The following is a 27123-nucleotide window of genomic DNA, read 5'->3' on the forward strand; positions in this document are numbered from 1 at the left end:
AGTTTCCATTTCAAATCTGAAGAAGATACCATGAAAAATTAGAATCATGCAATCGTTTTTCTGAGACTGTTTGTGACACTGTATGCTACAAAACCATGCCGTTTTTTACTACCAAGACGCAGTTTTTTGAGCGTAAGTTATTCCATAATGGATACAAACAATACTGTCCCCGAAGAAACGAGACGTAAACAAAGGAATTACCATCCATATTACAACGTTATTGCTTCGTTGGACTAAAAGTGCTCTTTGGGATGTCGTTCAGTGGACCCTTAACTTTCTAACTAAACCGGGATTTACAGCTGTGGGTGTGTTTATGACTCGTTATTACGACGAATCTGGTATGTACTGCGTTTTGATTATGCTCTCTTTCTGAGAGGATCTTTTCATTGAGAGGATGTGTACTGCTTACACAAATTTAGCAAATACATTCCTTATAAGCGTTCCATTGAAAAACAGCTCTGTCTGTCGTCGATGCTTGAGGCTTAGACCTTTATAATGATATTTAGTTTGTAAAGATTAATTTTGTCCCGTTTCATTTAATCTATTCGTAAACATTGACACGTTCAAAGAGCGTTCAGTGCGCCGGCGTCCAGGTGCGGGTTAACAGGTTTCCTGTTTTTTTCACAGCTAAATAAAAGGAGCTGTTCAAACTCAAGACAAACTATCTTCAGCTTTGAATAACTTAAAGCACAAGTGTAACAGGGAGCTTAAGAGTTTTCTGGAGATTTCACACCGTTACTTCAGTTGTATGACTGAATTAATGAATAAATGAATATACTTTATTGTCCTGTTTCAGGGAAATTCGTCGTGGACATTAAACATTAAACTCGCATAGCACAGTACATGTCATACAATGAGTTACGCATAACCAAAAAAAATTAAAAGCTACAGTATACCAATATAACATTTCATTTTTGCAATTCTCTATTGAATATTTTAACCGCAGTTGGAACGAAATAATTTTTGTAGCGATTTGATTTACACATCAGAGTCCTCAATCGTCTCTCTGAGAGAAACATGTTAAAATTCTCATATACTGTAAATATGTGTGTCATTCAGTCAGCAATATTTTTTTTTCTAATATTTCTTAACAACAGCTCCCTCTGTTGACCCCTGCTACAACTACAATGTCCTGGATGATCTATGGAGATCCACCAAAAATCAACATTCCTCTCAAATATTGTGTGACACTTGGGTCAGCTGGAATGGCTGGTACCATCTCTTCATTCAGGGTCAGAGCGTTCAGATGCCAGACACATGTGTTGAAGAGTATAGTTGTGGCACTCATGCTCCACTGTGGCTGAAGAGAGGACATCCAACAGTTGAGGATGGAGTGGTCACTCGAGATGTCTGCGGTCACTGGAGCAATAACTGCTGCTATTTCCAATCCAATCCCATTAAAGTCAAAGCCTGTCCAGGAGGGTACTATGTCTATGAGTTTGTGAGCCCAAGTGCCTGCCATTTGGCATACTGTGCAGGTAAATATATTGACATGTGCTCTCTGTTTTTGTAAGAGATTATTGTTTTCATGTAATATTCTTTTTTTCAGATGCAAGGAACATAAACACTACCTCTACTACTGTAATGCCAGAGACAACCACAACCACAGAAACTACAGCTGAAACTACAATGCCTGGTAATACAATGTGTTGTAAAAATTGTAGGTTTCCCAACCTACAATTTAAAAAAAAAAACACATTGTATAACAATCTGGAGGATTATTGTTTTATGTGAGCAAATCAGATCCATGTTATGTGTTATGACACTTTTAAAATAATTTAAAACAGATCACCATGTGTACTCAAGTCAGGATTTGCTGTTGAAAGTTAGAGTGATGTGTCCAAGGTTCTATTACTACTTTGAAAACAAGAGGCACTGTTTGTGTTTGATAAAACCTTTTAACAAATTACTAAAGAAATGTTAGTAGTTACACTTAACGTAGCGTGCACAGGGTGCAAGTGTGATTTTTTTTTAGTTCTTTAAATCTAAATATCCACTATGCCAATCACCTGGACTAATATTACAGTGGGCCGTTTTATAATCAAGGGGTAACTGATTATAAATGCTAAAAAGATTCATTTAATTCCCTAGAAAACATCTTAAATTGAGACCAAGAGCAATAATCAGTCAAGGGTCCAGAATGTTTAGTATAAGGATATATGGAAATGTAACAGCTTGTCTCTGCAACACTCAGTTATAATAACATTTCATTCTGTTGGTGGGGTAATATGTAAAGCTGAGAATTGGTTGATTATGACTTGTGGGTTACTAAGCAGTGCTTATGTTTACATTTATATTTTTGCATTTACTAGATGCTATTTTACAAAACAACTTATTCTCCTGGTTAATAGAAATCCCTGTTCTGAACTCAACTGCTCTGATGATGAAAGGTGCGGGATGAAAAATGGTGTTTATGGCTGTTTGTGTGAAAAGGACCATCACAGACAACAACAACATCATGACTCTTTTGGTTGGTATCAGTCCACAACTAAATGTGAAAAAAAAAAAATAGTGTTTTCAAGTCATTAATTACCTTGGCTTTTTTCTCTCAGACTTCTCAGAAACCTGTGAAAGCAGCTCTGGCTCCATGTCTGTGTCTCGCTGTCAGCTCTTTGAGACTGGTTTTCCAGCTGACGTCTTACACCTCAATGATCCCAGCTGCAAAGGAACGGTCCGGAATGGCAGAGTGGAATTCCATTTTGATAACGATGAACACATTTATGGTAGGATGCTAAATACATGTATGATAAAGAAAAGCATATCATCTCAACAAAAACAACAAATCCTAAAGGAATGAAAAAAACAAACAATTGTCTTCTCATACGTGTTATGGAAGTTAGTTTGATTTAGACAATTTTGCTGTTGCAATTTCTAATGTTGACTTAAAAAACAAACAAAAAGAATTATAAAACTGAGATCTGAGAAAAACCTGAGATCAGCTGGCTGCAGCAATTGCTGAAAAAAAAAATCCACTTTATGTGGCTGACAGCTGTACTTTGACAACTTGATTTAGAAACTTAGCAGCATTTGTCTAGAATCCAATCTGGTGGTTTTCTGAAAGTCCTATAATGTATAAAAATGACAGTAAACTTGACTACCCTGTTTGAAACAAAGGAACGGTCCAGAATGGCAGAGTGGAATTCCATTTTGATAACGATGAACATATCTGTGGTACAAATCTTCTGGTAGGACTAACTATGTATAATCAATTCAAATAGCATCCCAAATATTTGTAGTGCATCATAGAACTAGTAGAGTTAGATTTGACTTGTGCCTGCATTCTCCACCATTAATATGTAACCCACCATTATTTCACTTGACTGCTTTTTGTGTTTTTCTAATGTTGCTTTCATAAAGTTATTTGAAATACAAATTCAATTGGAGCTAAATTACAAAAAAAATAAATAAATAAATAAAATATATATATATATATATGTTGCTCACAGGCCAACGGCACCCACTTCATCTACAGTAACTGTATTCTGGGGACACCGAGGTCAGAAGATCTCATCAGCAGAGAGAAAATCCTTAAGCTTCCTTTCAGCTGTGTTTATCCTCAAACACAAACACTTTCCATGAAGGTGGAAAACAACCCACTGGAGAGGTGCGAGTCAAATACAAATTCTGAATTTAGCGGTACTGTTTTTTTAAAGGAGTAGTTCACCAAAATGGATTTTTTTCTCATGTTGTTCTAACTCTCATGTCTTTATTTGTTCTGTGGAATTTTACTGGTCCAACTTTTAAATGCAGTTAATGATCATGAGGACTTGTAAGAAAGCACCACAAATGCATTATAAAAGTGGTCTATATGAATGAATAATTCTGAGAAAAAGATCAGATGAACAAATTGCTTCCAATTAGGACATCACTTTTCTTGCTTAGAAATTGCTTTTCTATTGAGCTCTCATGAACATGCCAAACAGAATATTGCGGGTGTCAACATTTTCTGTGAATTATGATGAAAGTTTTTGTGAACAAATATTTTAAGCAGAAAAATAAATGTATAAAAAAGTTAATATGGTAATATTTTTTAAACCAAGAATATATGTTTTACTCTTAAAACATAGTAATTTTAAAACTGATCTGTCCATTATTTCAACAGCATTGTGCACAGGACTCTTCCCGCTGGTGAAGGCAGATATCAGGTTCGGATGATTCCATATGAGGATGATGAGTTTACTCGGCCCTTCACTGGTAAAGTGGATGCAGAGCTCGACCAGAAGATGAATGTGGAAGTTCGTGTCGAGGGGGTTGACAGCCGCCAGTTTGCCTCGGTTATGGACAAGTGTTGGGCTACACCTGTGAATGATCCTGATTACAGTCTCCGCTGGGATCTCATCATCACAGAGTAAAGCTGTTTCTATTTCTTAAAGCTCAGTCTTAAATGTAACTGTAACATGTTTAAAACACAACTTTTGATAGATTGAATAAATAATAATCCATATAACTTTTAGCATTGTCTCAGATTTGTATTTTTCAGTACTTCAGAACTAAAGCACAAGATCCCATGTTTTGAAGAAATCAAATGCTTGAAGATTTACAGGATTACCCTTTTTAATTGAATGTCTTTCACAAAATAATTTGATTTGTTAATTGTTATAATTGCTATTCTCAGGTGTCCCAATTCAAATGACGACACAGTGGAGCTGCTGCAGAACGGCATCTCGACATCCAGCCGTTTCTCCTTCAGGATGTTTATCTTCACTGCAAACTCCACTAAGCTTTACCTGCACTGCTCTGTTCACCTGTGCCTTCTGTCAAGCAATCGCTGCTCAACGGTGAGTTTAAAAGTTGATCAAACACTAAATATCTAAATATAATGTCTATGGTGGTGAGGTTAAAGAGTTGCTAAGCTACTTATTTTGGCCGCCCTCTGCTGGACACTTTGTGCGCTACTCTTTCATGTTTTCTGTGTTTTTTTGTTTTGTTTTTCTCTCTTTAAGGACTGTAACTCTGAACACCACTGGAGAGAGCACAGGTCTCTGGACTTCCATAACAGTGCTTCCATATCCATGGGTCCTCTGATGTTGTCTGAAGGGAACACAGGTGAACATTTCATTTATTTTAATTATTTGTAAATTAAGGTTTATAATGATTTCTTACATTAATACACTTCATTGCATTATATTCCCTGTTCACAGATAAGTGGGTCCCAGAGCAAGTGAAGGCATCTGAGGCTTCTCGTCTGTGTGGTTCTCTGATGCTGTTACTTGTTCCTCTGATGAGTTTCCTGACCCTGTTTTAGTTTATTTCCACAAAAATGTTCAACATTTTGCATGTATATTGTCTAGTGTCATATTAAAGGTGCACTAAGCGAATTTTGCCAAACGATTCTCCACCGCTGGAAAGCTGCTCCAATATTTACGTGGGTCATATCTTTTGCCTGATCGTAACCCTTCTTTTTAATGTTTTGTTCCTCCGAAATTTTCCTCTTTTTTTTAATCTACCGTCTCTCTCGCTATCTATAGTCGATCTGCTAATATCTGTCCTTTGCACTCACTGAGCACTCTCTTCTCCCTATCATTACTAGACACGCCCCTTACTGCTGATTGGCTGCGAGTGTGTTTTGGGAATCGGTCCGACACTGTGGTCAAAAGCGTTTTTCAAAAATCGTTTAGTGCACCTTTAATCTGGAACTGATGCTACACTCATTGTGGGTTTCTGGCATAATAAAATAATTATTTACTCCTTTACATTAGTTATTATAAACTATATTCATTCTATTTTACTTGAGAGGATGTGCTGTTAACAAATACAATCAGATTTGTGTTTATTGAAATCATGCAAAAACATTTTATAGAGCCATTTCTTTTCTGCAGTTCCTTTTCAAATTCTGTAACTAAGTAGTTCAAGAAAATACTTGTCAAAAGTACCAAAACTGAAATATGTAATATTGTGATAGTATAATATTTTGATTTCTTTCCTTAAAAATTGTTTAAAATTGTATTCTGCCATTTATAATGGGACATAAACAATAGGGACATGATCATGCAGTCTGGATAACTCAAAATATAAATGAGAAGAAAAAATAAATACATTTGATGATTAAAGCAAAATTAGTTTTCCTTTTGTAAGAGTTTTCTCAGTAAAGATAAGAGAACGATTAATGACCAGAATGTTATCTTTGTGATACTATGTTTGCAATCGTTTTTCTTATTTTCCATAGTGATTCTATAGTAGTATGCATGAGAAGAGTCTTGCTATTATACTTTCCTTTCTAAAGCTTTTGAAGAATGTTGCAGCACTGGTGGAATTATTCTTTCAATGGAGGTAAGATTAGGTGAGGTTCAGTCACTAGCTAGATTTAAAGTTTCTATTTATTGTTCTAGTTCTTAAAGAAGGTGAAGAGAAACTGAAATTGAGGAGTTGTTAGGGCAGAGTGCATTCAGTGTGACACAAATATTCAAGTTCATATCTGAACAGTCCTCTGGCACTCTTCTTTAATATTCCTACATCTTACTAAAGCCCCTGTAAATCCATCCCTGATAGTTTTATTAGAATGCTGCAAAAATCTGTTTATATTTTGATTTACATATTGTTGACTGCATTTCTGCAACATTCAGGTTTTAATCCTTCACTGCATTTGTCTTAATGCTGATGTGTTTCTGAGGATTAACCTGCTTGTTATGCGGGAGATTCTTTGACCAGGTGTGGCGTAGTATAGCCGATATACTCAGTTGGTAGGTTTTTGGAAAAGGATGGTAATATGATACACCAGTTAATGTGTCAGATGCACTTTAGCCAAAAATTATTTCATTTTGCATTCATTTACCAACACCATACTTATAACGAACATTTGGATAAAATTGCCTTAATTTCAGATCAATAATAAAGTATTTGTTTGTTTAGTGAAAATGCATCCTCTGTAGTGTGTGTCTCTATAGCATCTCTATGAGATTTGTGCTTCAGTGAAAACCAACAGCTATGATCAGCTTCTAATAATTTTCCGGGGTTTTTTTTATGTGAGTATTTATTTTTTCATGATTTTTTTATTGGATTATTTGGCTCAGGGATTATTTTGGCCACTAATAATATGCAGAAACTGCAATCACCAGAATTTATCACAGCAAGATAATGGAGAATAAAATAAAAACACTGTTAATACAGTGGTGACAGTCATGAACTGCAAGTAGTTCTTGGGGAATCTTGATCAACTTGTTGCAACAATTACTGGAAAAAAAAAATCCTCTTTCAGTGATTGACAGCTGAAGTTCAGTGACTTGATAAAGAGACATTGCAGCGTCATTGTCTGGTGGTTTTCTAAAAGTCCTACAATGTATAAGAATGACAATAAACTATCCAGTTTGACTAAAGAAATGAGGAAACAAAAATCTTTTTGTCCTTTTTTCATATTGGTGCCAAGTTTGTTCCTGCAGCATATTTAGTACAATGTAGCTGTCATTTTTTCAATGCTGCACGCTTGCATGTTTCATTTCGTTAATATTGGTAATTCATGATACTTAATGCAATAACTAATGAACATTAATTTTACTGCTTTTAATAAATAATATGTATTATATTACACTGCTTCACAAGAAATTAAGCAATGCTAATTTACTTAATTTGTTCAAAATGTATTAGTGTATCGTGAAGGTAATAATAACAACAGTAAAAGTATGTTCATAAATGCTGAAAAAATATTGTTGATTTTGTTTGTTAAAAAAATTGAAAACAAATTGAACCTTACAGCTGCCAAAAACTCCTGACAAGCATCGCACATTTGAAAACATGTTAGATTAGAAAGTTAAATTAACAGTGGCACACTGTTAATTTAATATAACATCATTATTTTTTTTAATTCATTGTATTAGTCTGTACATTTTCTGAGGAGACATTACTGTCAGGCTACATTAATGTGCATCACATGGTTTTTGGGACGTGAGTTTTTGAATGATGAGGTAAAATGTGCAGCGGATGAATGTAGAACATTCCTAAAGAGTGTAATTCTGCACCTCTGGTAAACCTGTGAATATAGTGTTCACTTCCTTCAATTCTCCAAGAGCAGACTTTATTCTTCAGACTTGATTTTACTTTAAATGAAATTATTGATTGATTTGTTTTTCTTCGCTTTGGGGAAGTACCAACATTTGCCTGTTTTGCCTAATTCTGTTTATTTTATGCTGTCTTTATAAATCAGCTTTCATGGATATGTATTGCTTCTTCGCTTTGTTTTTCCCTTTTTTTCTTTATCCAAATATTAAATACCCATTCATTTTCCTAATGTTAACCTGCTACTTAACTAGCATGTTGTTTCCCAGCTGCTTTTAAAGACATTAGTTAACTTTTGGGTTTAGGTTTGAGTTGTTAGTTGCATTAAACATATGTATTCTCTTTGTGTTAAAATTTTGTTACTTTGCACCTCTAAAAATCTCCATCTTACTTGGCCGCTGCCTGCATCCCACCAGTGGTTTTTAATTAATAAAATGTAAACATTATTAAACATCATTAACATGGTTAAACATTATTTACAAACAGAAATATGACATTATTAATTTAATTAGCGTTAATCTTTTCAGTCACCTTTAGCTGACTCATTGGTGATTTTATTGTACTATTTTTGTAAAGCAGCTTTGAAAAAAAGAAAAAAAAAATTACAAACTGACTTGCTGTCATTCCATCTACATTTAGATCTATTCAAGCACAGAGTGAAAGAATGTGTTTCTGAATGCAGGGGTACACAAGGAAACAATCAGTTCAAATAACAAATATCTTCATGTTACATGAAAAACTGGTTTAAGACTGTTGAGAAACTACTCTTGGTTCCAGTAATGATCCACCCACATGTATTAATAAAGGCATTGATGAGATCGTGAGAGCTGCAGATCATCATCACTGTATTCGGCTGCTGAAGAGAGAATCTCCCTGAGTTTGCTCTGCAGCAGCATTTGATCTCAGGTAGTTATTTCTTGTCATTTCATCACATTGGGCTCTAAAGACTAAGGAATTACTTTGAAAAATTATGTTTGTTTATTTAGTTATTTCATTATAATAGTTAATTACTTTTAGTAAAAATGACTTTTAAAAAAATTAAATATAAAGTAATATACTATTCTAATACTAAATAATTAATATAAGAAACATATGTGTATTGTTGTATATGTGTGTGCAGGTGCAGGTGTTGCCATTCGTCACAATGAGGTTTCTGATCTCACTGTGTGTGTCACTACTGCTGCTGATTAATGGTGAGTGTTTTATCATCTGTCATGTGCTTTAGAATAATTAGTAGATGAACTGAGTTTTTCCTTAATATCAATTCATTATGTTTATATTGTGTATTCAACAGGTGAAATAATCAATGGACAAACTTCAGGTACAATCATGTTTTCCTTTTTCCATCTTTTGCTTTCCTTTACAAATGTAAAAATGAAAGAAGTATAAAAGGAAAAATTGAACCAGATTTCCTATTGATATGAAATCTCATATTTTAACATTTCTATTGTTATTTATATCAGACTCCAAAATAAATTTGGTAAAGTTTTTTTTTTTCTTACACTTAGAAAAACGTTCATTATTTTCGTAATTTTGTGTTAAATAGACCAAACACAAATGGTTTGGATTTTTTGTCAATTGTGACATGCATTCCAAACTGGCTAATTCTGTGGTCAGTCCATTTTATGATGCATGTAGGTTCAGCAGATCACCAATGATTAACAGTTGCCATAATTACAATGATAATCATATATATTTACATAACCATCCAAACGGTCATGCTTTTTGGGACAAAATGGGCTATATTTTAAGAATCACTTATAGGAAAAAATATTTTATTATTATTTTTGTTTTGACTATAAAATGTGTTTTAGACAACAGAAAAAAAAAAATCTTCAACTTGAAAAGTCAGGTTTGGCTCATTATACAATTTTATTTCTCTCAACTGTGACCTTATTTCTCATAATTCCAACTTTACATCTCACAACTATGAGATTCTGTAGTAACCGACAATTTATACAGTATATATTAATATATATGGAATGGTCTTCCATTCAAATGAAAAGAAAAACGTTTTTGCAAAGGGGTAAAGATTCTTCTAAATTGTTGATTTATGTCTGTATTTCACTGTATTAAAGTACTATGTATCAGGAAGACTTAGAGTGGACTCAGATGCAGACTCAAATGTCAGGTTTGCTAAAGATGTTTATAGAAATGCCTTGAAGTCAAAATCAGACAAGAAATCACATAAAAGAACGAACAAACTAATAAGGTTGGAAAGCTGTGGCTGAGCGATACTGAAGAAAGCAGGTAAATATGCATGTAGATAATGAGATGATGAGCAGGTGAAATGGGTGGAGTAACAGGTGGGATGATCCATGATAGACAGCAGAACAGTAAGACCAGACTTCACCTGCTGGACAGAGCAGAAACAGCAGGACCTGAAAACCAATGAGAAAGAGAGAGATGATAGTAGACATGACAACTATTATCACATTTTTAAGGAAATTGTACATTGTTACATACTGCATGCATACAACTTTGATTACATACCAGAGCAAGTGTTCAATTTATTAATCATTTTCACTTTATGGTGTCAATAAACATTTACATTTTCAGATTTTATTCAAAGCCTCAGTGCTTCAGTACTTCTAGAAAATAAATATTCCTGTACAAATGCAAACGAGTGGCACTATAATACTATATAATAGTATAATTACTAGGGATGCCACTTTTTCCAGTACTCGCCCGATACCGATACTTTTATTTTTGGTACTTGCCGATACCGAGTACCGATACCAATATTTTATTGCATTTGTAAATTTTTTAAATATTGGGTACAGAAACCAAAAGAGTATGTATAATGTTAGTTGGTTAACTTCATTTATCAAATAGATACAGTCAAACCAAAATGTATTCAGACACCTTCAACATTTCTCACATTATCACAGTTTATTCGCTATAGTTTAAAAAATGGTAATAAAATACTAGTAACTTAACTAGTAACTATACAAAAAAATATGATTCATTGAATTTATTTTTTTTACGAAAAGTGGTTGCAATCAATTTATTTTAGCTAAATTTAAATAAACAAATTTATTTGACTAACTTTCAACATTTTGTTTATTTAAATGTAGCTAACATATATTGTTTTCAACCACTTACCTTAAAAAAAAAATTAGTATAATTTTTTTCAGTCTATTAACCTTTTACTAAGGATCTGTTTGATTATTTCATGATGCTATTTTTGAAGATAACTTACGAGATTTGTAAATTGTTAGCATATTACTTAATAATCATTTTTGAATATATAGTCATGTTTTGTAAATGATTAGTTAATTATCATCTAATCACTTTTAAATTATTTATAACTTAATCTACAAAACATAGATAAAAATATTAACATATCACTTATTAATCATTTATGAATGCATAGTCATGTTTCGTAAATGATTAGTTAATTATTAATTAATCACTTGTAAATTACTTGTAAATTAATTAACAAAACATACACAAATTGTTAGCATATCACTTATTAATTGCTTATGAATGTTTTGTAAATGATTAGTTCATCATTAACTAATCAATTATAAATGACTTACAACTGAACGTTATTATAAAGTGTTACCCCTTCACTATCACACAGTTGTGTTGTGAATGATTTAACAATCTCTTGATTGTTACTGTGTTTTACTGGTACAGATTTGCACTTATGAATTTCTTCAGTGAAATATAACTTGTTTGTTTTGATATCTCACTAACACAGATTATGACCCATGTGAAAACTACAATGTACTCAACAACTACTGGAGAAGCACACTCAATTACTGGTCCATGTATGGATACATCTCTGATCATGATGACACTCGTGTAGAATGGGATGGCTGGTATCGACTCTTCATTAATGAGTCGAGTGCTCAGATGCCTGAGTGGTGCTTTTATTACCTGTCATGTGGAAGCGTTAGTTCTCTGTGGCTTGGTGGCTCTCATCCTCAACTAGAAGATGGAGTTGTTACTCGTGAAGTTTTTGGCTCTCGCGATTATCAGTGTAGTCGCTACAGATCTGAACCAATCCAAGTCAAAGCTTGTCCTGGAAATTATTATGTCTACAAATTTACCAGACCAACTCTTTCGATCCCAGCTCCTGTATATTGTGCAGGTATTGCACATTTATTCATCATTATATCTGGCATGCTTTCATCAATTGTACTGTTGGTTTTCATATTATTATCTTTATGTATGTGATGCTCTCTTTCTACTTTTTCATAATAGTACCTTTCACCACTTCAAGTGTCGACCCCTGCTACAGCTACACCAGTCTGGATGAACCTTGGAGAGCCACTGATTACTCTTACTATAATTACAATTACTACTATGGCATGTGTGATTATAATGTGGAGTGGAATGGCTGGTACAGGCTGTTCTACAATGGTCAAAATGCTCAGATGACAGAATCATGTGTTAATTATGGCATGTGTGGCACTTATTACCCACTATCACTCAACGACACTCATCCACAGCTGGAAGATGGAGTGGTCACCCGTCAGGTCTGTCTCCCATGGGGTGGCTGCTGTACTTACACATCCCACCCTATAAGAGTCAAAGCCTGTCCTGGAGATTACTATGTTTATGAGATTGTCAAGCCAATGGTTTGTGGAGCTTACTGTGTAGGTGAGTATGTACTATTAGTATTTAAATGTAATTTATTAATTTACTTTTCTGGGTTTTGTTTACAAATTATTTACTGAGATTAAAAAAAAATGTTCTTAATACCAGAAGCCTCAAACCAGTCCATCCCATCAGTGTCTACAACAACAGAGAGAATTCCACCCATAGAATCCATTACTCCACCAATCACAACCACTGGTAAAGTATTGTCTTGTTTCATTTATAAACCTTCATGACTAACTTTTTGCACATATTTACATTACACACAGTCTCTTAAAATTGTTCTGTTTCTGTTGCATTAAACACAAATGTACATCTAAATTAACTTAATATGAGTAAAACTCACATAAAAATTATTAGTAATGCAGCTCACAAAATGAGAATGCAATATAAATAAGAAGGAAATGACAACAGTTGTCTAAAGACTCTCTCTCTATATATATATACATATATATATATATATATATATATATATAGACTTTCACTGATGGTTAATCAGAGTAAAGTACTGAACCAAAGTGTTGTTTTATTCATAATGAAAATTATACCACCACTGTTTCTCAGACTTCTTTAGACTCCTTTCATAACTGTTTGCAGACTCCAACCATCAGAGGCAGGAAATAACTTAATAGCAGGTATACTCATGGATAAAAGATAAAAGTCAGAGGGAAAATTGATAGCATTTCAAGTTTATTTATTGACAGAATTGAATAGAGTTTATTGTCATAGCTGATTTGGCACAAATGCACAAATCTATATGCAGACCATCACACACAAATCCCTTACTGCAAATAAGAGGTGATGTGTGTTTTCAAATTGTTCTTCTCAAAGTCATGTTGCTCAATTGTGAAAGGGCTCATGGCTGACATCTTAAATCCTGTTTTTTTCACAGCTAAATAAAAGATGTTCAAACTCAAGAGAAACTATCTTCAGCTTTGAATAACTTAAAGCACAAGTGTAACAGGGGGCTTAAGGAAAGAGCATGAAGATGTCATACCGCTACTTCAGTTGTACAAAAAAGTTTATATCATTAATTCAGTCAGGAACATTTATGTTTTTAATGTTTCCATATCAACAGCTCCCCCTGTTGACCCCTGCTACAACTACAATGTACTGGATGATCTATGGAGAGCCACCAACAATCAACATTCCTCTCAAATAATGTGTGACTCTTGGGTCAGCTGGAATGGCTGGTACCGTCTCTTCATTCAGGGTCAGAGCGTTCAGATGCCAGACACATGTGTTGATCAGTATAGTTGTGGCACTGATGCTCCACTGTGGCTGAACGGAGGACATCCAACAGTTGAGGATGGAGTGGTCACTCGAGATGTCTGCGGTCACTGGAACAATAACTGCTGCTATTTCCAATCCAATGCCATTAAAGTCAAAGCCTGTCCAGGAGGGTATTATGTCTATGAGTTTGTGAGTCCAACTACCTGCGATTTGGCATACTGTGCAGGTAAATATATTGACATGTGCTCTCTGTTTATGTAAGAGATAATTCTGATTTTTTTTTTTTTGTATATATATTTATAATTTCTTTCAGATGCAAGCAACATAAACACTACCTCTACTACTGTCATACCAGAGACAACCACAACTATAGAAACTACAACCATGAACATTATGACTGGTAATATATTGCAGTGTGTTACATGTGAAGGATTATATTGTTTTGCATAGATGCATGTTTGTGATGCATGTAAATAATTTAAAATAATTATATTTAAAATAAAGTTATATAAAGTTATATAGGCTAATATATTATCAGCTATATTAAAGTAGGCAAGAGTCCACAGGTAATCACAGCCATGATGATATACAGCCATATTGCTGTATCATATTTATTTCATTATGCAAAGAATACAAATATTACAGTATGGAAAATGAAAATTGAAATATAAATAAAATTTAAATGTCAGGGTATGAGAAACTGATATGTATGTTTTTGCTAATTAATGTTCAACATTGTTCTTTTTTTCCTCTCTCAGACAATGACATCAATATTACAGGGCCATTTTATCCATTTGGAACTGGAGACACAGTGAATGGACGCATTGATGATGGGAGTTCATCAGTTATATACCTGCAGCAGCCGTTCATATTTTTTGGACAAACATACAACCAAATTTATGTAAGTCACTTTGGAATGGGAGGATTTTGGATGCTGAGTGTCTGTAACTGGAGATAAAAAAAATAAAGTAAATGGGAAAAAGGACTGTTGAGTGCAGTTTAAATTTCTGTGACAAACAATTTTGTGTCTTTTATAAGAATTCTAATCTGCACATAATAATAAGTTCTCTTCTATTTCAGGTCAACAACAATGGACACTTGACCTTTGATGGGGCATGGTACAGCTACTCTCCATACCAGTTCCCAGCCTATGGAGGGAAAGACCTCATTGCTCCATTCTGGACAGATATTGACAATCGTTGGAATGGTGTCATCTCATATCAACAGTACACCTCTGGCAGTGTCCTTACACAGGCAACCCAAGACATAAACCAATACTTCCCTGACTTGAGTTTCTCTGCTTCATGGGTCTTTGTTGCAACGTGGGATAGAGTTGCATATTACTACAATTCAGGAATTGTAAGTAGCCAAGTTTGCTCCATGGAAATATTCCTCTACCTATTTAAAAATAAATAAACAAACAAATAAATAAATAAAAATCAGCACACCACATAATGTTTTCTTTCTTCCTTTAAAAATATTCAGACTTTTTCTGTCTTTTTTTTAAGGAAACATCTTTCCAAGTGGTTTTGATTTCAAATGGACATCTCTCATTTGTTGTAATAAACTATGGTGCAATTGCTCCAACACAACGATATGTACAGGTATGCACAAGATGACAAATTGATATGATGGGTATTGCATGTTCAAGGATTTACTATATAAGCAGACATCTGGATGTCTTCCTATCATTAGGCTGGTTATGACACTATCGACTCAAGTCACCATTTCTCAATTACTGGATCACTCCAGAATGACATCACCAGCCTACCACACAGCAGTAATGTCAATGTGCCAGGCAGATGGGCCTTCAGAACCGATCATGGATCACGGGGCTGTCAATTTAATGGTAATGTTGCTTCCCTAACTAACTGCATGCCATATTTTCTATTTGCAGCCAGACTATGAATGACCTATTCAAATTCGATTGTACCTTGCTAGTAAACTACAGGTGAGGTCTTCCAGTAATTACACAAATGATTTTCGGTGTTTATATACATAAACCCTCTTTTTTACAGGTTTGCCAGTGCAGCTAGGAGACTATTTCTGGAGTGATGTCGCCTGCCAGGAAAGATGCACCTGTACCAGTAGAGGCCTCCAGTGCAGCTTTGAGGCCTGCACTTATTCTCAAGCTTGTCGTCCAGCTGCTTTCCAATACTCTTGTCAGAACATTCAGCGGCAAACATGCACCATCTCTGGTGATCCTCACTACTACACCTTTGACAATCAGATTTTTCACTTCCAAGGAACCTGCACATATGTTCTGTCTGAGGTTAGTAATGTTGCTATTACTTTCTATTTATTGTATAGATTCGACAAGACTGGGAATTCTTTACTGATACTGATTTTTTGTCATTGTATAGGCTTGTGGAAATGGTTTGCCGTACTATCGCATTGAGGGAAAAAATGAGCATCGGGGTAGCACGCATGTGTCATGGACTCGAATGATCAGAGTATTTGTCTATAATGAAGAAATTGAACTGGTTAAAGATCACTATTATGAAGCAAAGGTAAGTATCACTGTTTTGCTGTAATATTGAGTTCAGCCATCCTTCCATTTTCCTAATTTTTTTTTGTCAACATTGTCAAGGTTAATGGGACCTTTATAGCAACACCATTCACCCTCCGCAATGGCTCCATCCAAGTCTATCAGTCAGGTTTTTCCTTGGCCATCAGCACAGATTTTGGTCTCCTAGTTACATATGATGCATATAGCTACGTCACCATCTCTGTACCTTATGACTACCAGAATGCCACATGTGGTCTGTGTGGTAACTATAACTTACATCCTGAAGATGACTTCCGTTCAATCTCTGGGGAGATCTTGAGCTCGGATGTTGACTTTGCCAACTCTTGGAAAGTAGAGGGTGACACAGATCCTGAATGCCATGATGTCAGGTGCACAGGTCTAGGTTGTGCGGTTTGTACCGCCAATGAAATGAGCCTTTACAGTGACACAAACCACTGTGGGATACTAGGAGATGTTTCGGGGCCTTTTGCATCTTGCCACTCTGTGTTTTCGCCACAGACCTACATAGAGAACTGTGTCTATGATCTTTGCTTAGGAGGAGGGTACCAGCCAATTCTGTGCCAGGCTCTCAATGTGTATTCTGCCCAATGCCAACAGCAGGGTGTACAACTAGGGCAGTGGAGACAACCAGGCTTTTGTGGTAAGTGCCTTGTTATGTCTTCAGTAGAACTAAGTTTTTCATTCAACTTTGTGTAACTGAAATAACTGTGCAGTGTGAAAGATCACAGAGTTTGATGCATATTCTTACTTCTGCCCTCCATTTCCAGAGATTCACTGTCCTGAGCACAGTCATTTTGAGTCCCAAGGAACAAGCTGCCCTGCAACATGCAGCAACCCCTCTGCCCCAATAAACTGTCCCCTGCCCAATCAGGAGAGCTGTATTTGTGATGATGGGTACATCCTCAGCACTGGGCAATGTGTGCCTGAAGCAAACTGTGGCTGCGTCTTTGAGGGCTTCTATTACTCTGAGGGACAGTCGGTAGTGTTGGGCGAGGACTGTGGAAGGCAATGTGTTTGCAATAGCAGGTCAATGGTGTGCGCTCAGCACCAGTGTGGTCCAGCTGAAGTGTGTGGACTCCATAATGGTGTAAGGGGTTGCAGACCCATCAGTTATGCTACCTGTTCAGTTGAAAGCCTGGGTTCATACCACACCTTTGATGGACAAACTTTCAGATACCCAGGAGCTTGTGGACTGACCCTTGCAAGAGTTATGGGGCCATCCCAACTGTCATACTTTGTATTGACAGTGGAGAAAGTACCCAGAGGCCTTCAAGAATTTTCCAGGTTCCTGAAGTTTGAGGCAGGAGGAACTCATGTTTCCATTGAATTGGGAGAAGGTAGCAATGTACAGGTTAGCCAAAATGTTTTTTTTTTTCTCAGCCTTGTATTAAGGGCCGTTTAACCATTATCTCAAACTCAAATGCTAGATCAAAGTCAGACTTGTTTTTCTCCTCAGGTGGATGGACAGATGGTTGGTCTACCTATCAGTGTTGGTTCCAGTCAAATCCATATCTATCACAGCAGTGCAAGAGGTTTTGTTTTGGAGACAAACTTTGGAGTGACTGTTAGAGCTGATTGGCCGCACATTGTCCGAATCACTGCGCCAACCACTTACAATGGTACACTTGGAGGTCTGTGTGGGAACTTGAATGGAAACGTTGAAGATGAATTCTACAGCCCGGATGGTGTCCTGCTGGATGACTCCCAGCTTTTTGCAGACAGCTGGCGTGATGGATCCCTGTCAGCTCACTGTGAGGACCCAACTGACATGTGGGAACCAGATCATTATCAGAACAGGAGCGAGTTCAGAGAGCGCTGCAGCATCATGGCCATGAATGATGGACCATTTGCTGAGTGTAGCAGAACACTAGACCCTTGGCAACGGATTGAAGATTGCATTCAGATGCTGGAGCAGACGGATGGTGCCAGTGAGGCTCTATGTGAGGCCCTGCGAGGCTATACACTGCACTGCCAACAGAATGGCATCGCAGTAGGAGAGTGGATGAGTATCACCCACTGTGGTTAGTATCTTGTAATATGATAAGATTTTCAGAATTTAAACTATATATCTCCTTCAAAGTGCCGATCATTCATTGTCGTTTATATGTTTTATCTTAAACCTCCCAGATCCGAACTGTCCAGCAAATACCCATTTCGAATTGTGTGGCACATCCTGTCCTGCGTCCTGCCCTAGCCTCTCATTTCCCTTCCAGTGCACGCTGCCATGCCAGGGGGGATGCCAGTGCAATGATGGACTGGTGCTAGATGGAGATCGCTGTGTTTCCCCCACTGGCTGCGGCTGCCGCTATGATGGGCGTTATCGGCAGCCTGGAGAGCAGTTCTGGCATGGTGAAGAGTGTCAGTTCCTTTGTGTCTGTGATGGAATCACTGGAAATGTCCGTTGCACACCATCATCTTGTAGTGAACAGGAGATCTGCCGTGTGGTGGAGGGGGAGTATGGCTGCCATCCTCATCCACATGGTAGCTGTTATGCTTCAGGAGACCCCCATTATAAGTCTTTTGATGGAACTTATTTTGACTTTCAAGGCAGATGCCGATATGTGCTGGCCAAAGTATGTGATGATACTCGTGGTCTACCACACTTCCAGGTGGATGCAAGAAATGATGGATGGCATGAATGGCCAGTGTCAATAACTGTCGAAGTTTTTGTCAACGTCTCTGGGCACCTTGTGCACATGTCACAGGACATGAATGGTTATTCTGCTGTTAAGGTAAGCTGTTCAAACTCACTGTAATTTGCCATGGAGTATATGTGATATGAAAAAACATTATTGTTCTAATTATTCATTGGATTGCATTGCATAAACCATCTCCACTTTTCCTTCAACCAGGTTGATGAAGAGATCAGAAACCTTCCCGTCTACCTTGACTCTGGTCGGGTCTCTGTCTACTCCACGGGACAGTTTATATATGTCTCAACTGACTATGGTTTCGGTGTCAGTTATGGTGGTTCCTGGGAGTTAAACATTGTTGTGCCAGCAGACTACAATGGAGTTGTGTGTGGCATTTGTGGCAACTTCAATGGCCTTCCCGAGGATGACTTCCTCACTCCTTCAGGTGATCTGGCACCTTCAGCAGACCAGTTTGGGGCAGAATGGATGGTTGAGGATAACATGTCATACAATCATGACTGTGGAGGCGGTGATATTCCTGGCTATTGCCAAGATGAGAGCACAACTCTCATCTCACAAGCCTTGTGTGAAATCATCAGGGACAGTCAGGGTCCCTTTAGCTTCTGCCATGGTTCTGTTGATCCACAGGCCTACTTTAATAACTGTGTGTTTGATGTGTGCATTTCTGAGAACAGTAATGATGTCTTGTGTCACTCTGTCCAAGCCTATGTGAGTGCTTGTCAATCTGCCAACACTGTTGTCTATCCCTGGAGAGAAAATGCATCCTGTGGTAAGTATGTAAAACGTAAAAATACCAGCCACAGATGAATTTGTTTTCTTTATTCAAGGTGTTTTCCCCTTTTATTTCAAATATTTCATATTGTACATACTATTAATTGCATTCTACAAATACATTTTGTTGTTGCATTTCCAGTCATGGACTGCTCCTCAAACATCCCAAACAGCCATTATGAGGTGTGTGGCACAGACTGTGGCCATACATGTGCCAGCAGCATTGATGCTAGCTGTGAACACACATGCTCAGAAGGTTGTTTCTGTGATGAGGGATTTGTGAGGAGTGGAGGACTCTGTGTACCAGTGGAGCAATGTGGCTGCTTGTATGATGGATTCTACTATAAGGTAAGGATTGAAGCATTACATTTTCGTTTAAGTATTATCACATGGTGCAAAGAATAACGAGGCACACAGCCTTATGATGATGCTGTACCTTGATGTTTTTTTTGTAGGTGAAAATACTCATTGACATTATGTTATGAAAATGTAAAGCTCATCATTATCATTATTGTTTTATAGATTGGTGAACAGTTCTGGGATTCAACATGTTCCCAACGCTGTCAGTGTTTTGCTCCAAATGATCTACGCTGCTCTGCATCTGTTTGCCCACCGACCATGGATTGTGCGGTCAGAAATGGACATCGTGACTGCTACAGTCCAATGTCCACCTGCACAGTCTGGGGTGACCCCCACTACATCACCTTTGATGGAGCTGTGGCCCACTTTCAGGTATGAATCAGTAAGCTCTGCTATTTTTGTACACAATTACCTTAACTGTTGTTTTGTGACCCAGTAGTAGGGGACAACTGACTTAGCAGTCAAGTTTATTCAAAGGAGGGTTATAAGGGTTATTGGTTTTAAACTATCTAAACAAATTTGACTGCAAATATACTTATATACTATACAAATATACTAATAAATTATACTATACAAATTCACTGCATAATATTTTTCATAGCACTGGAAATTCTTTGATTTATGAATCTATCTAATGTCTTACAAGAAATTTCTGGGTGTGAAGTTGCAGCTGTGTGGCAAATGAAAGAAATGATGAAGACTACGTGCATTGTGTTATTTTCTATTAGGGAACTTGTTCATATGAGATTGCTCAGACCTGTGGTAATGTAACTGACAATGATCTGGAGTTCCGTGTGGTGGCCACCAACAGGCACCGTGGGAACATGGTGGTATCATTTGTGTCTGCAGTGGATGTTTGGTTGTCTCAGCATGGACAACAGACGCACATCACAATTGGGCAGAACAGGAGAGTTAAAGTAAGTTGGACTTCAAATGATGTCAATGTAAATATATTTTCTTTCACTTTCTCTCTTTTGAGATGTTGAAATTTTCTGATTTCCCTCCAGGTTGATGGGAATGCCATCGACACACCAGCATATCAAAACAATGATCTTGTAGAGATACGTGAGGAGCAGGGATTCGTAATTCTAAATGCTTTCAATGAATTCATTGTCCATTTTGATGGACTTAGCAGCCTTCTAGTCAGAGTGAGTGAAAGATTCTATGGATCTCTATGCGGAATGTGTGGAAATTTCAACGGTAATCCTGCAGATGACAAAGTGCTGCCCAGTGGAGACCCCGCTCCTGATGATAATTCCTTTGGCCACAGCTGGCAATCAGACACCAGCATTCCAGGGTAAGAACCATGAGACTTTAGGACAGTTGTTTTTACCTGGTGGGTCATGATGAAAAACATTTTTTTTCTGAGGTTTTGATAGAGCACTGGACAGGGAAAAAGGTTCAAAGGTTTATGTCTTTTCTTTTGTTTACTTTTAGTATTGTATAGAATTACCACACAATGTCCATTGTAAAAACAAGTTGAGAATCACTGCTTTTGGTTAAAATATGCAAAAGTAGCAAATTATGTTTGTTGTTCACCTGTGAACTCTTTCTTTGTCCAAGTGATGAAATAGTGTAAGCATTTAACTAAAGTTCGTTTTGTCATGTATTCTTCAGTTGTGGTGCCAGAGACCAGACTGGTAATGCTGATGAGTGTCCATCCAGGCAGAGATACTCTGATCTCTGTAGCATTATCACCAACACCACTGGCCCCTTCCAGAACTGCCATCTTCATGTTGACCCTGCACCTTACTACTACTCTTGTGTGTATGATCTGTGTCTGTACACACGTGCTAATGGCATGTTATGCTCAGCTGTTGAGGCCTATGAGACAGCTTGTGCCATCTTAGAGATACAGATCCCAGAATGGCGCTCGGGTCTGCGGTGTGGTAAGCCATAATAACATTTCAGCACAGATTATTTTGTGGTCTTGTCACCAGTGTTGCAAAAAAAAATAAAAAATACAGCTGCACTATCAACTACTATGACAAACTGCTTCCAAATGAATCAGTGCATGAAAGAGCTGTGATTCATGAACTGATTTTCAGCTAACCTGTCACTAATCCGACATCACTTGTTCTTAAGTGCAATTTCACAGCTAACATAGACTTAGACATATAGAGGGTGTTTATATAGATAATTTGAAGGTAAAGTAATAAAATCCCACAGCAATTTAATTCTAATGATCAAATGTTAAAAGTCTGTTAAAAAAAAAAAACCTGACTAATAGGCTATTATTTGTGTATCTCAGTGGGAAAATTATTGAAACTATGAAATTCACTTTAAATCACTAGTAAAAAAAATAAAATAATATGTATATATATTATTAACTTGAGGAATGTTGAGCAATAATCATTCAGGGAGCTCAGAATGTTGAGCTCTGTAATTATGACTCAATGTCTTTGTGTTATATTTCATCTATCTCTGCTTTTCTTAGATGTGAGAGATCGCTGCTCTGAGCTCAGCTGCTCTGAGGATGAGTGGTGTGGGAAGAAAAGTGGTGTTTATGGCTGTTTGTGTAACGATGACCTACCCAGACCACAAGCTGACTCTTTTGGTTGGTAATATTCCACAACAAAATATAAAACATGATTTTTTTGGGTCATTTTTACATTTTCTTGTTTAATAATTCCGACAATCATTTGATTGTTTTTATTCTCTCAGATTTCTCAGAAACCTGTGAAAGCAGCTCTGGCTCCATGTCTGTGTCTCGCTGTCAGCTCTTTGAGACTGGTTTTCCAGCTGATGTCTTACACCTCAATGATCCCAGCTGCAAAGGAACGGTCCGGAATGGCAGAGTGGAATTCCATTTTGATAATGATGAACACATTTGTGGCACAAATCTTCTGGTAGGATATATTATGTATAATCTATTCAAATACACCATCCCAAACATTTGTAGTGTCTGATAGAACCAATAGAGTTGAATTGACTGATACTTTTTGAACTTTTTGGGGTTTTATATTTAATAATAATAATAATAATAAAATAATAAAAGTTTTTATTGTTTTAAATTCAGTCTAAATGTCAAAATGTTATACATGTGGTCCACAGGCCAACGGCACCCACTTCATCTATAGTAACTTTATTTTGGGGACACCGAGGTCAGAAGGTCTCATCAGCAGAGAGAAAATCCTTAAGCTTTCTTTCAGCTGTGTTTATCCTCAAACACAAACACTTTCCATGAATGTGGAAATCAACCCACTGGAGAGGTGCGAGTCAAATATAAATTCTGATTCCAGCTGTGCTGTTTTATTAAAGGAGTAGCATTTTAGCCATTAATCAGAGTAGATTTAACACAGGTCTATCCATTATTTCAACAGTGTTGTGCACAGGACTCTTCCCGCTGGTGAAGGCAGATATCAGGTTCGGATGATTCCATATGAGGATAATGAGTTCAGCCCTTCACTGGTAAAGTGGATGCAGAGCTCGACCAGAAGATGAATGTGGAAGTTCGTGTCGAGGGGGTTGACAGCCGTCAGTTTGCCCTGGTGATGGAGACGTGTTGGGCTACACCTGTGAATGATCCTGATTACAGTCTCCGCTGGGATCTCATCATTACAGAGTAAAGCAATGTTGTTTTATCTATTCTTTAAAGCTCTTAACTCACTAACATTTAAAAAAAAATAACTTTATCTAATCTGCGCATAGACTGAATAAATAATATTCCATATCCCGTTAGGATGACCTCACATATTATCTTTCAGTATTGCTGTACTAATGCAAAGAATTCCATTTATTTATTGTACATAGAATGCAAATGTGTGATGATTTACAGGAAATCGCTTTTTAGTTAAATGTGTTTCAAGTTAAACAATTTGATTTGTTGATTGTCATTGTTAATATTCTCAGGTGTCCCAATCCAAATGACGACACAGTGGAGCTGCTGCAGAACGGCATCTCGACATCCGGCCGTTTCTCCTTCAGGATGTTTATCTTCACTGCAAACTCCACTAAGCTTTACCTGCACTGCTCTGTTCACCTGTGCCTTCTGTCAAGCAATCGCTGCTCAACAGTGAGTTTAAAAGTTGTAATGATTTCCGAATCTGCCATTGATAACCTGCTTTAATCATATGATAAATATCGGCAGGAAAACATCACCCTTAGTGTCTATGGTGTTGAGGTTTAATAACTAAGGCTATGTTCACACTGCAGGCAAATGTGGCCCACATCTGACTTTTTTTTGCTCACATGTGACTCAGATCTGTTTTTGTCATGACAGTGTGAACAGCACAAACCGCATGGAAACTGATCTTTTCAATTCTGATTTGTGCCACTTCATGTCGTATTTAATGCGACTTTTACGTCACTCTCGATCGACATTAGTCATAATTCCGCGCTGACGGGAGACACTTCAAAGATTTTACATACCCAAAGTTATCAAGACAGTTGCGAAAGGTAGTCAGTGGAAGTACGGTGATGTGTCAGAATTCTAAAGTATTACAGTGACAACTCTATATACAAGCAAAACATCCTTGTCTTTATTTTTCATACTGCCCAGTGCCTGTGCATAATTTCGCTGGGTTCTGCGGCAGATCATATGATAAATAAATGCATAATCCCTTACTTTATGTACTCCGTGTTAGTAAGCTGCGCAACTGTTGCCACGTCCACAGTTTTCCCACGGAATTTGGCTACTTTTTCCACTGTTGCCGCGGGTAGTTATTCAACTGCATGGGTTGAAGCGACCCCACTAATGCGATATTTACCCCCCAGAATGCAATTAGGCTAGTTTTGGGCAAGTTTTGAGAAGCAATTGAGTGGATTTTGTTGTGAAAACCTGGATCTGTTGTGTGATCTGTTCACACTTTGTGCACACCTGTTTCATGTTTTCTGTTTTTCTTTTTTAGGACTGTAACTCTGGACACCAGCAGAGAGAGCACAGGTCTGTGGATTTCCATGACAGTGCTTCCATATCCATGGGTCCTCTTATGTTGTCTGAAGGGAACACAGGTGAACATTTTGTTTATTTTAGTCATTTGTAAATGAAGGTTTCTGATGATTTCTGCTGTGAATACATTACAATTCACTGTGTCACATTCTATTTCCTGTTCACAGATAAGTGGGTCCCAGATCAAGTGAAGGTATCTGAGGCTTCTTTTCTATGTGGTTCTCTGATGCTGTTACTTGTTCCTCTGATGAGTGTCCTGACCCTCTTTTAGTTTAACAAACACACACATACACACACACACACAAAATACAATTTTCTAGTGGCATTTTAATGAATGTGGCACTGATGCCACACTGGTTTTGGGTTTCTCAATGTTTCCTTAGTTCATGTGGACATTGTCTCTTTACCTACAAACATAAAAATAATGATATAATGATTTATATGAATTGTAATATACTACAATCATCTTATTTTACTAAAGAAGAAGTGCTACAGTAACAAAGACAATCAGATTCATGTTTATACAAATGATGTGAAAAAAAACCATTAAAAGTACCATTCATGCTGTGTTTCAGTCATATTACTTTTATGAAATGCATATGCTTATGTTACAGTTTAGGAACATATTTCTATAGCAGATTTTCAAAAATGATCTGGACAGTGTACATGATGCAAAGTAGGTTATGTGGGAAATTATTAATTATAATTGTATGTGCACTAGTCAGGATGTTTATCTTCACTGCAAACTCCACTAAGCTTTACCTGCACTGCTCTGTTCACCTGTGCCTTCTGTCAAGCAATCGCTGCTCAATGGTGAGTTTGGAAAACCTCTCATAATTAGTAAAACTGTTATTACAATATGTTTCTGTGTATAGGACTAATGTATTGAATGCATCTCCATAGTTAAATGTAATGGTTCAATTGTAAAGATTTAAGAATTTACCACTGATAAACCCCTGTTGATCAAACATTAAATATTGGAGGGAAAATGTTACCCTTAATGTCCATGGTGGAAGGTTTGTCGTCTGCTGGACACTTTTGTGCACTCCTTTATGTTTCATGTTTGTCCTTTATGTTTCATGCTTGTCCAATGATATTTATCAGGGATTCACACAACTGGATTTGATCTTTTCTCTTTTAGGACTGTAACTCTGAACACCACTGGCGAGAGCGCAGGTCTCTGGACTTCCATGACAGTGCTTCCATATCCATGGGTCCTCTGATGTTGTCTGAAGGGAACACAGGTGAATATTTCATTTATTTTAATCATTTGTAAATGAAGGTTTCTGTTGATTTCTGCTGGCAATACATTACATTTCATTGCATCATATTTCCTGTTCACAGATAAGTGGGTCCCAGAGCAAGTGAAGGCATCTGAGGCTTCTTGTCTGTGTGGTTCTCTGATGCTGTTGCTTGTTCCTCTGATGAGTTTCCTGACCCTCTTTTAGTATATTTCCACAAGAAACGTGTAGTGTTTTACATGCATATTGTCCTGTACGTCTGCTGGATTTGTGCACTCCTTTATGTTTCATGTTTGTCCTTTATGTTTCATGCTTGTCCAATGATATTTATCAGGGATTCACAGAACTGGATTTGATCTTTTCTCTTTTAGGACTGTAACTCTGAACACCACTGGAGAGAGCGCAGGTCTCTGGACTTCCATGACAGTGCTTCCATATCCATGGGTCCTCTGATGTTGTCTGAAGGGAACACAGGTGAATATTTCATTTATTTTAATCATTTGTAAATGAAGGTTTCTGTTGATTTCTGCTGGCAATACATTACATTTCATTGCATCATATTTCCTGTTCACAGATAAGTGGGTCCCAGAGCAAGTGAAGGCATCTGAGGCTTCTTGTCTGTGTGGTTCTCTGATGCTGTTGTTTGTTCCTCTGATGAGTGTCCTGACCCTACTTTAATGTTTTTCTTCAAATATAATGTAATCTTTTACATGCATAATTTCTAATGCCATTTTAATGAATATTTGAGGGATATTCAAGGAATATTCTCCTTGTCATATATGTTATTTTATGTTCCATAATCAGTTATTTAATCATTTACATGAATTGTTCTATACTAAATTAATT

At 36.9% G+C, this 27123-nt stretch overlaps 2 protein-coding genes across 2 annotated transcripts; both read left to right on the forward strand.

The window, feature by feature from the left end:
- Nucleotides 1–1093: 1093 nt before the first annotated feature.
- Nucleotides 1094–5245, forward strand: LOC107740858 (pancreatic secretory granule membrane major glycoprotein GP2-like; the record flags this gene model as incomplete). Its single annotated transcript, XM_016553383.1, has 10 exons — nucleotides 1094–1478; nucleotides 1550–1631; nucleotides 2349–2470; nucleotides 2553–2686; nucleotides 3126–3185; nucleotides 3447–3604; nucleotides 4103–4348; nucleotides 4616–4778; nucleotides 4944–5046; nucleotides 5142–5245. Coding segments are annotated over 10 exons (1557 nt in total), but the record flags the coding sequence as incomplete, so codon positions are not given.
- A 6503-nt stretch (nucleotides 5246–11748) lies between these two features.
- Nucleotides 11749–25449, forward strand: LOC107740842 (alpha-tectorin-like). Its single transcript, XM_016553366.1, is given in 29 exon segments — nucleotides 11749–12088; nucleotides 12202–12600; nucleotides 12706–12795; nucleotides 13676–14056; nucleotides 14144–14230; nucleotides 14589–14731; nucleotides 14911–15189; nucleotides 15339–15434; nucleotides 15526–15679; nucleotides 15849–16102; nucleotides 16194–16340; nucleotides 16421–17000; nucleotides 17128–17711; nucleotides 17817–18381; nucleotides 18488–19092; nucleotides 19213–19783; nucleotides 19928–20133; nucleotides 20308–20517; nucleotides 20874–21062; nucleotides 21153–21442; nucleotides 21763–22034; nucleotides 22583–22702; nucleotides 22810–22994; nucleotides 23200–23357; nucleotides 23469–23542; nucleotides 23545–23710; nucleotides 23998–24160; nucleotides 24996–25098; nucleotides 25204–25449. Coding segments are annotated over 29 exon segments (7500 nt in total). The 5' UTR covers nucleotides 11749–11763; the 3' UTR covers nucleotides 25308–25449.
- The last annotated feature ends 1674 nt before the right edge of the window (nucleotides 25450–27123 follow it).

The sequence above is a fragment of the Sinocyclocheilus rhinocerous genome, unplaced genomic scaffold, assembly GCF_001515625.1.
Source record: "Sinocyclocheilus rhinocerous isolate Xijiao unplaced genomic scaffold, SAMN03320098_v1.1 scaffold1908, whole genome shotgun sequence".
Taxonomy (NCBI): Eukaryota; Metazoa; Chordata; class Actinopteri; order Cypriniformes; family Cyprinidae; genus Sinocyclocheilus; species Sinocyclocheilus rhinocerous.